At 38.9% G+C, this 18,295-nt stretch overlaps 1 protein-coding gene across 1 annotated transcript in view; it reads left to right on the top strand.

Annotated features, from left to right (window-relative positions):
- Positions 1-18,295, top strand: part of IQCJ (IQ motif containing J) — a 129,922-nt gene that overhangs the window by 25,322 nt on the left and 86,305 nt on the right. The window contains exon 4 of the mRNA XM_055570105.1: positions 994-1,129. Within this exon, the coding sequence (XP_055426080.1) occupies positions 994-1,129 (136 nt within the window). The remainder of the gene's footprint in view (positions 1-993; positions 1,130-18,295) is intronic.

Genomic DNA, 18,295 nt, shown 5'->3' with positions numbered 1-18,295 from the left:
TTTCAAAAGCTGAATCCCGACAATTGGTGTTCATGTCTAGCAACTCCCAGGAGAAAATAGATTCCGTTCCCTGGTCACATGTGAAAATCTAGATATTAATCTCTTCAAAGATTAGAAACTAGTCCAAATGGAGAAAAGTCACTTAGCTTTCATGAAGAAGTGAAGTGAAGTGAAGTTACTCAGTCATGTCCGACTCTTTGCGACCCCATAGACTGTAGCCTACCAGGCTCCTCCCTCCAGGGGATTTTCCAGGCAAGAATGAAGAAGCAGTTTCTATTATTCAGATCAGAAGATGACTCTTTTTGAGAGTTACTAACCACAGGACATAAAAAACTTCCTTGGGTGAAATGTCAAGAAGCCACCTAATCATGAGTTAATTTTCTGAATAGTACATAACAGTTTGAAATATTTTTGTCTTCTCTGTCCACGTCTTTGTTTATTCATCATACATTACCGATTTCCTTCCACAGTATGTAAAATCCATGACCACAGGGCACTTGCCTGTCTTGTCCCAGAGCAGAGCCAATGCATTTGGTCACATAGATTATACCATCTAACATCATGGAACACCCTTCACCTTGAAGTCTATGTGAATGGCCCCCCTAGGGCTGTGCTGTCTCCTCTATCCAGAGCCAAGTGCTGACCAGTTTTTTCAACAATAATTTATTATTCTCACTTGAAAAAGTGATGAGAAATTAGAAAGGTTTTGTGTCCCGTAAGTCAAAGCATGTACATTTACATGTGCAAACTGATTGCACGTTGACGGATGACTTTTTCTGACTAAGTTGTTTCTTATAGACTGGTTTAGTTCAGGTAAGCTTGTGAAAGTCAAACCAATAACACAGACAGTCCAGGTCTTCTGACTTCCCATGTCACGTTCTGTGTGCTTGAGGTTCCTGGTCCAAGTCAATTCCTTCGGACTCCTCGTGCTTGTCAGAGTCTGAGTCTATGACTGGAGTGACGGTGCCTGTGCTTTTTGTTTGTTTTTGGCAGCATTCAGCGAGCATGGCGTGAATACCTGCAGCGGCAGGAGCCCCCGGAAAAGCGGAGCCCCTCCCCGCCCTCCGTGTCCTCAGACAAGCTGAGCAGCTCTGTCAGCATGAACACCTTCTCCGATAGCAGCACACCCGTGAGTGCACATGTCTTTCTCATGACTTGGTTGGCCAGTCATCTGGTCTCCAGGGCTTTGGCTCCAAGAGAGGAATCTGGGGATGTGAGCAGGTGGTTTGTGATCTACAAGTTGCTTGTTTGCTATGGTGAGGGTTTTGTCATCTCAAAGATGTGGGTCATGAAGGCAAAGAGAACTTTATCAAGGCTTAGGGAATTGACTGCATTTGAAATCAGTCTAAACTATGCATTTGTGTGTTGGCATTCCTCTGTTACTTTTTACTTTTCTTGATAATAGTGTGTTCCTTTTAATCTGTGCTGTTGGCAGCCTTTTGTGGCACAAATAGGATAGATTAGCTTGGTTACTGGGATTTTAAAGAGAACTTTCAGGAGAAGAACTGAAAGGGGTCTTGGATTCAGAGATTGCATCTTAAAGGCTTTCAGGGCTGGGTAACTAACCCATGTGACTGATGGGGAGAGTTGTGACTGGCTCACCTAAAGGGACACCACCCCCCCCCCCACACACACACACTTCCCCTGGCTCCTGGAAGTATGTTGCCAAGTGTTGCCAGAGATCATTTTCCTTCTTCAGAAGATTTTTAAATGTTGGCAACCAGTAAGAAAATTTTAAATGTAAATAGACCATGCCTGCAGACCACAATTTTCCCAGGTCCACTAGTTTAAGAACTCTGGAGTACAGGGTTGAGGAAAGGAGGAATTTGAGGGAAGCCTTTGTTTAAAAAAAAAACAAACACCAAATGTATAAGGAAATAAACGATCAGGCAATTGTAACACAGAGTTGTGTGGATTTAGCCATTGTGATCAGTTACCATAGTCACTGGACTACTGAAATAGGAAGAGAAATGAACTATACACGTGTATTGTTATTTTTTAAAAAATCATCCTTGACTACTTTGTAATCAAGTTTATTTGGTTGTAAAAATGCTTCCCAACAGCCAAAATAATGCATTCACATGGGGATCAAGCAAAGGTATTTTGAAATGTTTTCAGATGATTGCATTGCATATTCTTTAATAAATGGCTTTATCTAGTTACGGATTCTAAAGAGAGAAGCAAGTTAAGTTTATGGCTGTGCAAATAACGGTGGCAGAAGATCTACTTTTAGCTGGCATTAGAAATGGAATACGGTGAATTAAAGACAGTTTTGGTAGGGGGCATGTGTTGTCTTAACTGGCCTCATCGTCACTAGAGGGCGCTCATGAACCACTTTGGAAAATGTCTGCGTTTAGCAAAGTTTGTATTTAATTCTTGATTTGTCGGTGAAAAAGAATGTGAAAATTGAGTGTTTAGGATACCTTCGCTGTGAATGTTAATAGAAGGTACAAAGTAAACGACTCGGAAGCCTTGATCTGAGTGATGGAAACTGAGTATGAGAAATCACTCTGCCCCGGAGTTAAAAGGCTTGAGTTTACTACCACCTTCGTGCTTTCTCCGCCCTAATTCCAGACAATATCAACTGTCTAGAAATCCCTGATGGTTTTAGTATTGCTTTAGGATAGTTAACCTTTTGGCTTATTGAAATTCTGGAAGAATCTATCTTTGCTTTATATTTATGCTGCTGCACCGTTTTGATTCTAGCACCTCAAGTGTTTTTGTGCCTAAAATGCATGTTCTTCCCCTTCGTTGGTCATTATGTTTACGTCTATCTTTGCACAGCTTTGCTAATGGTTTTGCCTTATTTAATGTAGCTTAGACTCCGGTTCAGAGAAGGCAATGGCACCCCACTCCAGTACTCTTGCCTGGAAAATCCCATGGACGAAGGAGCCTGGTGGGCTGCAGTTCATGGGGTCGCTAAGAGTCGGATACGACTGAGTGACTTCCCTTTCACTTTTCACTTTCCTGCATTGGAGAAGGAAATGGCAACCCACTCCAGTGTTCTCGCCTGGAGAATCCCAGGGGCGGGGGAGCCTGGTGGGCTTCTGTCTATGGGGTCGCACAGAGTCAGACATGACTGAAGCGACTTAGCAGCAGCAGCAGCAGCAGCAGCAGACTCCAGGGGCCCTGAGGTTTCTTAGTAGCGGAGATTTTCCCTTTCTGGTGTGCCCAGCAATTTGGTTTCCCATAAGGTGTGTCAGACTGAATTGAGAGTGGCACCCTGCTCCACCACCATGTCATCATGCCTTAGCTCTGTGCCCATGGGACAAAGATGACTCTATTTCCTGTGTGGGAGTCTGGCTCACTCCTGACTGCCTACAAACACTGAAAATCAAAGCAGACTTTCAAAAATCATTACTGGAATTAGCTTCAGAAAGCAAGCAGATGCTGCCCAGAATTCTAATGTTGACTATGAGAACAACTTTGGTATTGATGATGGCAATGGTGTGACACTAAATACAGAATAAAACATGAAAATATAAGATGCTGGCACATTCCCAAGTCTCTCATTTGTCAGGCAGGTAAAATACCAAAGCCATTATTGTTTAAAACTTTATGCTTCATTGTTTGGAACTGGTATAACTAAAGGTTGTTTTATCTTCCATGATTATCCCTTTGCTGAGGCTTCATTCAAAAAGATTCATTCATTCCAACATCTTTTGTTGGTGACAGTCCCATGAAAAGAAAATGACTTTGCTCTACCTTGACTGACCTGCCAGACCCACTGGGTTCATATATGAACCCTATCAGGGGAGCAGATAGGAAGACTTGGTTTTACCACCCTCTGATGAGTAGACCTCAAGTTTATGGACAGGATAAGGATGACCCCCAGCTCACCTTGGCTAAGCCTGTCATAAAGAGAAGAGCTTTTTCAAATAATCAGAAAGTCCTTCGGAACTTCAGGGTTAGAAACCTTTGGTCCAAGTCAAATTCTGTCACTGAGGTGTCTCCCCAGGGGCTTTCCCAGGCCCCTGACTCCTGCTGGATCCTCTCATCTTGCTGAACCGCAGTCCTCTTCCTCTGGGCTTGATCTGTCACTGTTGCTGTCGAGACCATTGTCTGTCTTCTCCAGTCTGATCAGCGGCCTGTTTCCTTCTACGCCTCTACTAACCTCTAGCACAGCCTCAGTTGGAGGCCAGTCTGCCCTTGCCTAACCTGTGGGCCTTGCCAGCTGCTCACCCGCCCCCATGCCTATAATAACTGCAATTACTGTTCATCCTAGCTGTCTCCTCTGGGCATGTGCTACATGGGAAGCCAGAAACCTGATCCGGGGTAGTCCTTGTGCTGAGCTGAGAATGATGCTTTTGCATGCTCCTGTTCTCTTTTGGCCAAGCATGTAGTTAATACAGTTCTTAGAATGTTTCGGCTGTAAATTAAACAGCGACAGTAATGTTTCTGTATGAGCTCTCAAATTCATCATCTTAGTAAGAACTGAGCACTTGTTGTATGCCAGGCACTTCGCTAATGCTTTCTGTGGATTATTTCCTTTAATTGTCTCTATGACCATATAAAGGAGGTCCTGTTATTATCTCCATTTTACAGATGATGAAAATGAGACTTTGAGAGATAACCAGCTTGCCTTGGGTTACTCACTGGGCTGGAGCCTGCATGCTTTACTGTTCTACTATATTGCAGCACTTGAAAATAAGCCTTCATTTAGACATGGTCAAGCAGTGAAAGACATAATCATTGCATTAATGCATTTCTAGGGCTGTTTTACAATTTAGTAGGTATAAACAGTGAATGAAATAATTGAAAAAAGAACGCTCATTTGATTTTATAAATTGCTTCATTCAATGCTCTTTGATTAAAACCTCAAACCTCAGCTGCTCAATGCCAAATTAAAGAGCAACAGGAGGGAAGATAATATTAAGTTATGTTAGCAATTTGCATATTAAGTGCCCTTTATCACAGTGTATCATGTGGTAACAGAAAAATTTGTTTTAGAAATAACAATTTTGAATACCAGCTGTTATTAAGAAAAGGAACTTGTGGGTATCAAAGTGAGAAGCAAAGAATAACTTTTTTTAACCATAAAAATATTAGTTATTGCATAGAGGGCAACACTGGAAAATGCTTTGTGTGTGTGTGTGTTTTTTTTTTTCCTTAAGCAAATTCATGTGACCAAATACTTATTCTTTTAGTTCCCAGTTTTAAGAAATCTGTGATTTATGCAATAGGATATCATGGAAAGAAATTATAGAATGGTACCTTGTAAAGCATTAGGTTTATACCTTTTTAAAAAATCAATAGCATATCCCTGCATAAATACAAAAAAATCTTTCGTTGTTTGAAGACATTCTGAGTCCCATTTGTTTTGAAGGGATTCCCTCTGCCTGGGCCTTCCTTCCTAGCCACACCCACTTTCCCCCATTGGTTCCCATACTGTTACCGTCTGGCCTGTAGGGGGCAGTGTGGATCAGGGAATAGAGACCTGGCTTGGTAAGAGGACCTGAGGACCTGACTTAAAATAGCAGTTCTGCCACTTCTTTTGAGTCTAAGGTTATCACTTGAGAGGCCCTTCTTCAACTGCCAATTGGAAATAATAGATTTAGAGACAGATAGATTGTTATTGCTGTGAAGATTAAATGGCACTGCATATATAAAACAGCACAGAACCTGGGCCCGGAGTTCTCTCAATAAATGTTAGTCAATTCTGAACCCACTCTTGAAAACACTCCATGCCTTCAAAACACTGTGGAAAACTTGTGAAGACCACAGGTGACAGTTTTACCTTGATTCCCATTTAGGGAGCCAGGGCTGCGTGCAGCCTGTTTTCAATTCACCAGATGAATCCATGAGAATCAAATTGTGCCCTAAAGTGTGTGTGTGTGTGTGTGTGTGTATATATATTTTCATATGTTCATGGTATATATGCATATGTGTATAGGTTTTGAGATTGGAGCTGTACTTTAAAAAGTAATATATTATGCATTCATTTTAGTATTGATCCTTTAAAAACGAATTTTCAATGCTCAAAGTTGATGTCAGGTGCAAGCACTTTTGCCTCTAAACGAGTTTCTTTTGATAAATCACACCCACATACATAGTAAAAGAAAAATTTTGTTGTTCAGTCACTCAGTTTTGTCTGACTCTTTGCAACCTCTTGGACTGCAGCATGCCAAGCTTCCCTGTCCTTCGCTATCTCTCAGAATTTGCTCAATCTCATGTGCAGTAAGTCGATGATGCCATCCAACCATCTCATCCTCTGTCTCCCCTTCTCCTCCTGCTTTCATTCTTTCCCAGCACCAGGGTCTTTTGCAGTGAGTCAGCTCTTTGCATCAGGGGGCCAAAGTATTAGAGCTTCAGCTTCAGCATCAGTCCTTCCAGTGAATATTTAGGGTTGATTTTCTTTAGGATTGACTGGTTTGAAAAGAAAATCTAGATTATTCTACTCACTTCAGACCTGAGGAAAAACAAATGGCGGGCTCTGCAGCATGTTGGGGAGAACAGGGTTTCCTGGCCTCACCTCTCAGGCAGGCCAGTGCAGAAAATGCCCTTCCAGCAGCTGCCCACACCCCCACAAGCACCACCACCACGAGGCCCTACTTCACTCCTGGTCAGAAGCAATTACAGTTCTTGTGATTCTTGAGCAGTTTCTGTAGTTCTTGTAATTCTTGACCAGGTTCAGGAGCAGTGGTCTAGACCAACTCAAGACCCTGATACCCTAATTGTCCTGCTGAAAAGCCGTGGAGCCCTCATATTTACGGGGCTGCTGGAATGGTCCTGGCGTTCGGCATAAGTGCCAAGTAGTCAATAACAGGCAGCCAGGTGACCCACCATACCTCCCCAAGGACACCACCAAAGCCAGTACTGAGCCTGCCTGCCAGACATGGCAAGTGTGCCTATATTAAATATGCTTAATTATCCTCAAGTTTTATTACCCTTTTTGAGATTTACAACCTCTAGGCTTTAAATACATCAGGAAAAATCTAGTAACTAAACGGAGAAAGTCTTCTTACAAAGTTGCACTTGTTTTAGGAGGAAACTCAGGCCCTAAAAGACTGGACTTCCAGTACAGTCTTGAGGGCTGTGACATTATAGAGAATGTAAGCCTTGTGCTACTTAATAATTTAATAACCTAGATTTTCCAGGTCAGGGACAAGTTACAGTATTATGCTCAGCTGTTATAAATTTAGGTTCCATGAATTCTAATGTTTCAGCACCTAAGTTCTATCTATCTAGTCTTTCAGACCATGATATAGCACAAATTTTTTGCCAATCTCTTTGTTTCAAATTTTAGTTCAGAGAATATAGTCAGTTCAGTCGCTCAGTTGTGTCCAACTCTTTGCGACCCCATGAATTGCAGCACACCAGGCCTCCCTGTCCATCACCAACTCCCAGAGTTCACTCAAACTCATGTCCATTGAGTTGGTGATGCCATCCAGCCATCTCATCCTCTGTCGTCCCCTTCTCCTCCTGCCCCCAATCCCTCCCAGCATCAGGGTCTTTTCCATTGAGTCAACTCTTCACATGAGGTGGCCAAAGTATTGGAATTTCAGCTTCAGCATCAGTTCTTCCAATGAACACCCAGGACCGATCTCCTTTAGGATGGACTGGTTGGATCTCCTTGCAGTTAAGGCACTCTCAAGAGTCTTTTCCAACACCACAGTTCAAAAGCATCAATTCTTCAGTGCTCAGCTTTCTTCACAGTCCAACTCTCACATCCATACATGACCACTGGAAAAACATAGCCTTGACTAGATGGACCTTTGTTGGCAAAGTAATGTCTCTGCTTTTGAATATGCTGTCTAGGTTGGTCATAACTTCCCTTCCAAGGAGTAAGCATCTTTTATCTGCAGTGATTTTGGAGCCCAAAAAAATAAAGTCAGCCACTGTTTCCACTGTTTCCCCGTCTATTTCCCATGAAGTGATGGGACCAGATGCCATGATCTTCGTTTTCTGAATGTTGAGCTTTAAGCCAACTTTTTCACTCTCCTCTTTCACTTTCATCAAGAGGCTTTTTAGTTCCTCTTCACTTTCTGCCATAAGGGTGGTGTCATCTACATATCTGAGGTTATTGATATTTCTCCCGGCAATCTTGATTCCAGCTCGTGCTTCTTCCAGCTCAGCGTTTCTCATGATGTACTCTGCATATAAGTTAAACAGGCAGGGTGACAATATACAGCCTTGACGTACTCCTCTTCCCACTTGGAACCAGTCTGTTGTTCCATGTCCAGTTCTAACTGTTGCTTCCTGACCTGCATATAGGTTTCTCAAGAGTAATCATATGTAAAAAGAGAAGACTTCTTGATATAGAAGTAAATACATTTTTCTCTTCTTCAAACTAGGGTCTTAGAGAACAAGTGTTTTCTTTTTCAAACTTTTAGAAATTATATGATTTATAACCATATATGACCGTGTGAATGAATAAAATGGAATTGTACAAAAATAATGTTTCTATAAATTACTTTATTGAAGTTTAGTTGGTTTACAATGTTGTATTAATTTCTACTGGATAGCAAAGTGATTCAGTTATAAATATATAATTCATTTTCATATTCTTTTCCATTATGATTTGTATTGAATATAGTTCCCTGTGTTATACAATAGGACCTTGTTGTTTTTCCATTCTACATATAATAGCTTGCATCTGCTAACCCCAAACCCCCAATCCTTCACTTCTCCCCTCCGCCTCTCTTGGCAACCACAAGTCTCTATGTTTGTGCAGCTGTTTATATTTCATACCTAAGTTCATTTATGTCATATTTTAGATTTCACGTATAAGTGATACCATACGGCATTGGTCTTTCTCTTTCTGATTTACTTAGTATGCTAATCTCCAGGTTCATCCATATTGTTGCAAATGGCATTATTTCATTCTTTTCTATGGCTGAGTAATATTCCGTTGTATATATGTACCACATGTTCCTTCCATTCATCTGTCAACAGACATTTAGGTGGTTTCCGTATTTGGTTATTGTAAATAGTGCTGCTGTGAACACTGGTGTACAGGTATCTTTTTGAATTATGGCTTTCTCCTATATATGCCCAGAAATGGGATTTCATGATCATGTGGCAACTCTACTTTTAGTTTTTTGAGGAACCTCCTTACTGTTTTCCTTAGCGGCTGCACAAATTTACATTCTCACCAACAGTGTAGGAAGGTTCCCTTTTCTCCACATCCTCTCCAGCAAAAAATAGTATCTGTATACCACAAACACTCTCTTCTTTATGTATTTGAATATTCGTTGGTAATACTGATTCCTTTTCCCAAATCATCCTTTTGACTTAATGATTTGTGGACATTTTTCTTGTTAGGTTTAAAGGTGAGCATGTTGTTTCAGTTTGAGGATTAAAAAATTATTTCAAGAACTGCTAACATTGAACATTTCCTGAGTTCAGAATGATATGCAAAATTGGCAATTCCTTATTTGATAACTGACTCATTCATCCATAGTAAAATCATAAATCCTTCTAAGCAGCCTAAAAGTTATTGACCTTGGAGTACAGATGCAAAAATCTAGGCATTAAGTACCTCATTTTACACAAAGAGAGTTGAAAAATAATTTGTTCTTTTTGAAGTTTACCTCAAGTCCAGTCTCAGCATTTGTCCTCATAAAGATCCTCTCCTTAATTCTACAACTTAGGTGAGATAAAATGTTGAATCCCTAGTTTAGAACCAGATGAACCTTCTGTTACGAAACCTGTTTCACCATCACAAATCAGCATTTTACTCTTTGGATGAACATTGAGAGATGCTTTAGAATTCAAGGAGAAATTGGATGTGGTGGAACTGGAGTGAGGTCTGTTAATGTATGCTTTTTTCTTTTTTCCTGGACAGCTCATTGGCCTAAGACTCTTTGAAAGTGAAAGTGAAATTGCTCAGTCATGTCCGACTCTTTGCGAGTCCATGGACTATAGCCTACCAGGCTCCTCCGTCCATGGGATTTTCCAGGCAAGAATACTGGAAATTCCTTCTCCAGGAGATCTTCCCGACCCAGGGATTGAACCCAGGTCTTGAGCATTGTAGGCAGACGCTTTACTGTCTGAGCCACCAGGGAAGTCACTCTTTAGGATGTAGTTTTTGTAAATAAGACATCTTGAGGGAAAGAGGAGTTATTCACATCCTTGGGTTAAGTCTACAGCGTTTGTTCACTCATTCAACAAATATTTGAGTGCCTACTGTGTGCTGGGCCTTTCCTAGCACTGGAGGTAAAAATGACCTCCTAAATACACACAACTTCTGCCCAGTAGGGGTTGGCAATTCTTTTAACAGAGGTACTGACAACTTAAAAGAGATCCTCAATAACATTTCAGTGATTAATTGTATAGATGGTTTAGGTACAAAAATCTGACTGCTAAAACATCTTCCAGAGCAGAATTTCCCAAAATGTAAAACCTGCAGTACTAGTCTCATAGGATATTGATAGATGCTAATTGGGTGAACGGTGAAATAAGTAAATTTATTTACTTCAGAACTTATTGGGGCCTTACTAATAAGCTAATACACATTTTGAATTTAAAGAAGGCAGTCATGTCTCCATGTTTCCCAAACTTCTTTGACCAGGAAACTCATTAAGAGTAACATCTTATTGGATTACTGATCCATGGAACACTACTAGAGTTAGTAGTTATTGAATCAAATTGTAAGAACTGGAGTTTCTAAGTGGCTCAATAATAGTATAAATTGAACAGTGCATTTTGAAAACTTCCAATGAAACTTTTACACATGACATCTCCTTTTTTTTTTTTTTTAAAATAGGTCTCTATCACAGAGCTATATGATGCAAAGTTTACTCAATTGGTTCACATATAAAACTTATTACATTAATTGGCTACAAAGACCAAGCCTAGTCAACAACATAGCAGCATTAGGAGATGGGGTTTTAGGGAGTTAATATATAACTCCTTTTCTGCCTTTAATTTGGAAACATATTTTGAAAGGCAAGCGATTCCGGCAGAGGGATGTAGAAATCTGAGCTTTATTTCCTGTCAAAGCTGGATTTGAGAGTGCACTTAGGACTTGCAGACATAGTGCCTTCTGCTACTAAACTGTGGCTTTAGGGAAACTTACCAATCCCAGGAAGCATTAAATACCATCAACCTCACCCACAGATCTTGTGCAGAGAGGTGGATCCCATTCAAAAGCAGAGGAAGAATGATGCTCGTTGCCAGGACCTTTGCCTAATCCTCCAATTAGAGTAACTCCTTCCACCTTCCTGAAATGGATCAAAGGGTAGAAATCAAAGACTGGTAGTATTTAGGAAATTTCTTTCTCATGGAAACCTGAGGAGATGGGAAGAAGGGAACCTCCAACATTGGATGCTTCATGCAGCAATAATTGGCCTTTTATTATGACAAATATTAATATCATAAATATTTTTGTACTTCCCTTGCACTTAGATAATTGTATACTTTGTAATTTATTAATTATTGCAGTTTTCTGAATAAGAATTATTTTTGAGAGCTTTAAAAAAATACAGATTCTATAACCACAGTAGATATTTTGAATCAGAATATCTGGGAATTCTGTATTTTTTATTTTAATATTCTAGGTAACTTTCATTATCATTGAAGTATAGAAAACACTGAGTTATAGAAATTGCAAAAAAATCTATTTTATTTAAGAAACTTACATGATCACCCAGGTGATCAATATTTTTTCTAATTTTCATCTCGATATTTTTGTATTGTAATGATGCACCTTGAGGAGGTGCTTAGGCAAATTTTCATAGTTCCTATAACAAAACACCCACTATTGTTTTAATAGAATTTTCCCAGGGGCACTCATTGTGTTGAAAATTCTATTTTCTCTTTCTAAGATTTATGGTTCTTTTCTTTCTCAAGAATATAAATACAGTGCTCAACAAGGAAGGCTTCTGTTGTTTGATCCATTTTGGTTCATATTAAAAGAGGATACATTCAATAAGCACTGATTAGATTAGTTTCAATTTATTCTTCACTTTGACTTTGAGAGCTCTTGCTGCTGCTGCTAAGTCGCATCAGTCGTGCCCGACTCTGTGCGACCCCATAGACAGCAGCCCACCAGGCTCCTCTGTCCCTGGGATTCTCCAGGCAAGAACACTGGAGTGGGTTGCCATTTCCTTCTCCAATGCATGAAAGTGAAAAGTGAAAGTGAAGTCGCTCAGTCATGTCCGACTCAGAGACTCCATGGACTGCAGCCTGCCAGGCTCCTCCATCCATGGGATTTCCCAGGCAAGAGTACTGGAGTGGGGGTGCCATTGCCTTCTCTGAGCTCTTGAGAGCTCTTAGTTAGCATGAAAAGATATTTGATGATTTAATTATTAGTTGACAAGAATGTCAACTATAACTGAAAATCCTAAATTATGATGTGTGACTACATAGTTGAGAAAGAGAAAATATATTACACTACACAGGATAGAAATAGATATTTAAAATTTATAGTATAGCTAAAGTCTTGTTACTTTATTCAAAGCTGAAAAACTTCTAGAAATAGTGAATAAAAAAGTTTCCTACCAACATTTGAAAACATATTCAAATCCTTTGTGAGATAGTGTTAGTAAAATTTTTGTCTATGGAAAATTTTAAATTCCATCAAGTAAAATGTCTGGAATTGAGGACAGTTGCCTTAATTTAGATTTTGCAATTTTCATGGATTGATGTTACAACATAATTTTAAAAAACTTGCTAAAAATTCTGAGAGATGTTTTAGAAGTAGATTCTATATCTCTGCAAGTCCTCTAATTCCCTTCATATCTCTGTGAGGGGAAATCTCTTCTTTGCTATCTTCACCATGGGTTAATTACAACCTAAAGGAGCAGCAGAAGCTGATCTTAATTTAAAATTCTGCTTCACATGTGGGGAATAAATTGATTTTCTCTTTATGGTATTGATAGGGTTAAGTATATTGATAGAAGACCACACTGTTTAATGCAAGTAGATTTTCAAGAAAATCACCATGTCAAATACTTCACTAGAAGGACTTCATCTACATACAGCAGCAACTGTGACCTGCTTTAGAGATGACATCATTGGGTGTCATGTGGCTCTTTATACGTTTCAGCCCCAGAAAGAGATAATCTGTGAAAGCCATACGAGCCTGATTTCTGCTGTCATAATCTTCAGCAGACAGAGGCTGGGGCTAGAGAGAGGCATACCTGTTTACACAGTGTGTGCAGTGCCTCGTGGAATTCTAAGCTTTATTTCATTTTATTATATTTTTATAAAAAAATAGAGGCAATGATAGGATGAAGCGAATTGATTTCTTTGGACTAATGGGAGCTTGTTTTCTGCATTAAGATCAAGAACTTTTCTGGAATCCTCTGTTCTCTAAATAGCCTTGTAGTCTCTCTCTCTCCTTTTTCCCCAAATTTGAAGAACATTGACAAAAATCAGCAAACTTCATCTCCCAAAGAGCTTTCCCTCTTTCTTGTCAATACTTGAGGATTTGTGCTCCAAAATCTTCTTTGAGCTGCCTGAGTATCGTGGTTGATAACTGAAGAGCAAAGCATCTCGTTTGTAGCATGTGTTACAGAAATTCTTCAGATAACTTCACTTGCTAACGCAGACAGTCCTTTATGGATTTCTTGCAAAGCCAGTTTGACTAAACAACTCTTTCCTCTCAAATGGGCAAGAGTAGCTCTTCAGCACCATGGAGAGGTCTGGCCAGCGACCAAGGACGACGTGGGACTGTGACCAGGGCAAGCAATCTGACAGTGTAAGTTTTCCAAATGTCTATCACCTATTTTAGGTTTACCATATTTTTACAGGTAGAAAGAGGAAACTCCAAACTCTAACCAAGTCAGTCTAAGCTATAAAAAGTGATGGTGTTCATCACATTTCAAATTCAGGGTTAACCATTTAAAAATACATTATTAGAAAGTGTTAGTATGTTAATTTGAAGAATTGCTTTCTTATTGCAGCAGTTGATAACTGAATGTCAACTCTGACTAGATTTTGATAATCTGAGTTTTTAATTTATCATATATTAATTGCAGTTGTACAAAACAATTGCTTTGGATAGCATTTTATATACTTACTTAAATAGCCCTGAATGTACAGTTTGTTGCCTTCTGTAAATACGAGGCTGTCTTTGGAAAGTTGTTTCTGATTCACACTTGTTTGAAAGGACAGTTTTAAACTTTTAAATTGCAGATTTTATTTTACTTACCAAAATAGAAAGTGTCTGGGTATTCTAATGTTGGCATTCACAGAGTATATCTGATGACTTACGAAGCTTTAAACTTACTGGTATAAAATATATACAGTAAAAGCCGATAGTAAGTGGAAAGGGTAGATCCTTTTATAAAATGATTAGATATGGACCACTGGAGAGGTACTTTTAGCATCTCTGACGTATTTAATTTGTTTCAAAGTAGTCCAATTTAACTGTTCAAACCAGAAATTTAAAAAATAGTTTATTCAAAATATCTTATAACAACCTCATTAAAACTGTCAAAGGTGTAGTTCTGTGATGCTGTTATATCACACAGCCAATGAAGAAATGATACTTTGAATTGCTGTGAAGAATCATCTCCATAGATATTTTGATTAACTATTTAAATTTGTCTAAGGGAACAGAGTGTCATAAAAAGGCAATTTAACAAATAATTATCTTTTCTCAGGACAATTAAGTGAGGTTTGGAACAATATGCTGAAGCATTTATTTTAAAGTCTAATAAAGCTACCATTTATATTATTGTAATATGGAATTTATTTCCCTCAGTAGTTCTCCTCATATGTAAAAACCATTATAAATGTAACTTAACTAAACAGCTAATTCAAATATCACTAATTTCTCTATTATAACTTCCAAGTAAATTTACTGTTACTTCTTAACTCCAGTAATTTGGCATTTGATTTTTGGATAAATAGCACTTAAACATTTTGACAGTGTGTTTGGTGCAAAATTTTGGAGACTTATGACTTAGTTTTATATTAAGGAGCTCTTGTTATATATTTTTGTCAGCTTTGCTTAATAGATCCACTGATGATTTCTTTAATTGATGTCAATGTTTAAAAGAACTCCATTTTTGAAAATAATTAAAGATAGATTTATGATTCTAGTTCTTTGAGTTTTATTTCCCTGTATTTTATAATTATGCTTTGATTTTTGAGATGAATAAGTAGAGCCTTTTACACACTGTTGAGCACACTTTTGTGATTTTAAAACTTTCATTGTGGCTTTATGATAAACTGTATCCATTTCTTGCAGTGGTAGACTTTGGACAAATTGCTCTGGTTAATTAGACTGTAATATTCTAATTTAGAAGATTTGAGGCTCATATTGTAAGATGTACCTTCTTTATTCTCTGAAATGGGAGGAAATGTACCTGATTCAGAACCATATTTTCTAGCAGTCTTTTCTCTGTCTCTATCTCTCAGGGATGTGATTTACTTACGATATTGTCTGACATGTAACATTTTATATTTCTTGCGTTTTTGCACACATTTTAGTGATGTATTTATAACAACAGCTATCTAACATATACATTTTCTAGTTGAGATATGGTTGTCTGTATATTTATCTAACCAGAAATTGTTGCTACATGACAGACCACAAACATGTTTTGGCTTCTGCTTTGATAGCCTTTCAATCATTGTTGAAATAGCATAAGTCATTTGAACAATAGAAAAATGTCCAGAGCTATTTAGACTGTGAACTATTCTCATTTCTTTTTCTCTTTTGATTTTTTATAACATTCTGGTGGTAGCAGATGTGTGTGAACAATCTTAAATTTAGTTGAGTGACATTTTGTTTTTCTTGCCAATGTAAAAATATGCTCATGAATCTCTTTTTTTGTGGTTCACCCACCCTTGCAACGGCTTTGTAACCTTTGGCTACAAAGGACTATAGGGAATATTTACTTAATGAAGGTTTCCTTGGTGGCTCAGATGGTATTAGAACATGCCTGCAATGCAGGAGACCTGGGTTCAATCCCTGGGTCAGGAAGATCCCCTGGAGAAGGGAATGGCAACCCACTCCAATAGACTTGCCTGGAGATTCCCATGGACAGAGGAGCCAGGAGGGCTACAGTCCATGGAGTCACAAAGAGTCGGTTGCGACTGAGCAAATAACACTTTCACTTACATAATGAAAATCACCTTAGTTAGGATGCTTTGCAGGGCAGCTGAACATAAGGGGAGCTGACTGACAAGGGTGGTTCTTTCTATTGATCTCAACCTTTTTTGACAATAAGAGAGAGAAGTTGGTTCTTCGAAATAGTTCTTCCATCCCAGGTACTCACAGATGCATTGCTGTTGCATGTCTCCATCACAGCTTCCAACCAGAAGCAACTCTCCCAGCTACAGTTCCAACAGGAGCAGTTTCAGTAAAGGAGAGCCTGCAAGTGGCATGTGCTATATTAAGTTCCCAAAGGTAGCTTTTTAGAGGAAAATGGGTATTCTTAGGGATTATTTCAATAAAGCAGGACCCTGACTGGTTCCAAATGGATTCTAGGCTTGTTGTAACGAGTAAGAGTAGGGCTCAGATTACATCAGGTGCCCTGGGTCAGTGCTTCTGCATAGAGATTACCACCACATGATTTTTGTCCTCAGTTACCATGTTTTATTGTTAATATACCTTTTTTCTTTCTTTTGTAACTCACCAGGGCCATTCCTACTTTACAGGACACGTTGGACCTAAGTAGATATGACCTAATTGATTTGAGATTTATATTAAATACTACTAGAAACTGCGGAGTAATCTGAACTGTTTCAGGAAACTAAACAGAGCTTAGAGACTTTCCAAGGGAAGCTAAAATACCAGAAATATCCTCCAAAGAGACAGAAGTCTGTACCATGCTTTTCTCACTGTAACTCGTCTTTCAAATCCCATCCCCTCCATATGAAGCTGCATAAGTAAACTTAAGCCTAGCATGTAAAACACATCCAGGCAGCCAGTCACTGGGATGGATTCAGGCCATTTCCATCTTGTCTAGCTTCTCCTGTGCTCCTAATTCTCATCATACGTGTATCTTCTTAAAATTCTTTGCTGGAGTATAATTGATTTACAGTTTTGTGTTAATTTCAGTTGTACAGCAAAGTGAGTCAGAGTCATATATATATATATATATATATATATATATATATACACATACATGTATTTTTAGATTTTGCTCTCTTTTAGATTTCACTTGTGTCTTTGACACCATCTAATCTGTACTTCTGCACTTGACACAGTACATTACACAGCACCTGACTCCATTAATAAGACCTGTCTTGATGGAAAACCCATTTCGAATGCAACACTCTGCAGTTATCTCAGTAACACGTAATACTCTTCTGGTGCTTGACGTCTGACCCCAGTGCACCACAGGAAACATCTCTGCTCCTGGAGTTTCATTTGGGTGCAGCAGAACTGATAGAACTGTACTGGGCAGATCATGGTGCTGGCACAGAGAGCACGTCCTTTGACCATGCACGACTTACTAAATATCTTTATATTTTAAGATATGGTCTAAGATAGACTCAGACTAGTGATTTGAGAATAGTTAGAAAAAGAACGTCAAGTTTCAATACCTTACAGCAAGTCATACAAACTGACTTTATTTAACTTTTGGGGGGACTATGAGGAATATAAATGTAGGCATTGTATCTGGACTTCAGTACAACTATGAAGATTTTTTCTGATATCTCTGTGGAGAAGGTAATCATTGTGGATGGGATAATAATACAAATTGGTAATTTTTTAGCTGGTTATATAGCCTTACCAAAATTGTGTTAACTGATGAACCAGAGCTAGCCTGGAGATGTATCTAATGGTGTGTCATAGATTTCTGTTATAAGCATTATTTTAATCAATGATCTTAAATAAAATATTTTTCTCATCTCTTATTTCATAATTGAGGACATGTCATGCAGGAGAGGAGAGACAGTTTTCCTAAGGTCAGCTAGCAGGTCAGCTGCAAAAGTGGAGCTGTTAAGAGAAACCAGATTTTTCTGACTCCTAAGCAATTTGTTTTCAGATATGTGATCACCAAGGAACCCTAGTGCTGAGCAATTAGTGAAAGTTTTATTGAGAATTTTTTTTCTTTACTTAAAATAAGAACAACTTTTTAAACTTTGAAACTGTCATTCAATGACATCAACTTTCCCTTAAAACAGTAAGCTTGTCACCAGAAATATACATGCACAGAATGGAGGGGCCACACAGAATGAATGCTATGGAAGGGGACTCTATATTGTGGAAAGGGGTGTGGGTTTGGGTGTGTAGTGACTGGACTAGATGATCTCTAAGGTCTCTTTCATGGAGAAGGCAATGGCACCCCACTCCAGTACTCTTGCCTGGAGAATCCCATGGATGGAGGAGCCTGTTGGGCTGCAGTCCATGGGGTTGCTAAGAGTTGGACACGACTGAGCAACTTCA

This window comes from Bubalus kerabau, chromosome 2 (genome assembly GCF_029407905.1).
Source record: "Bubalus kerabau isolate K-KA32 ecotype Philippines breed swamp buffalo chromosome 2, PCC_UOA_SB_1v2, whole genome shotgun sequence".
Taxonomy (NCBI): Eukaryota; Metazoa; Chordata; class Mammalia; order Artiodactyla; family Bovidae; genus Bubalus; species Bubalus kerabau.
The sequence above is the reverse complement of the archived record's forward strand: the minus strand, read 5'-3'. Positions and strand labels throughout refer to the sequence as shown.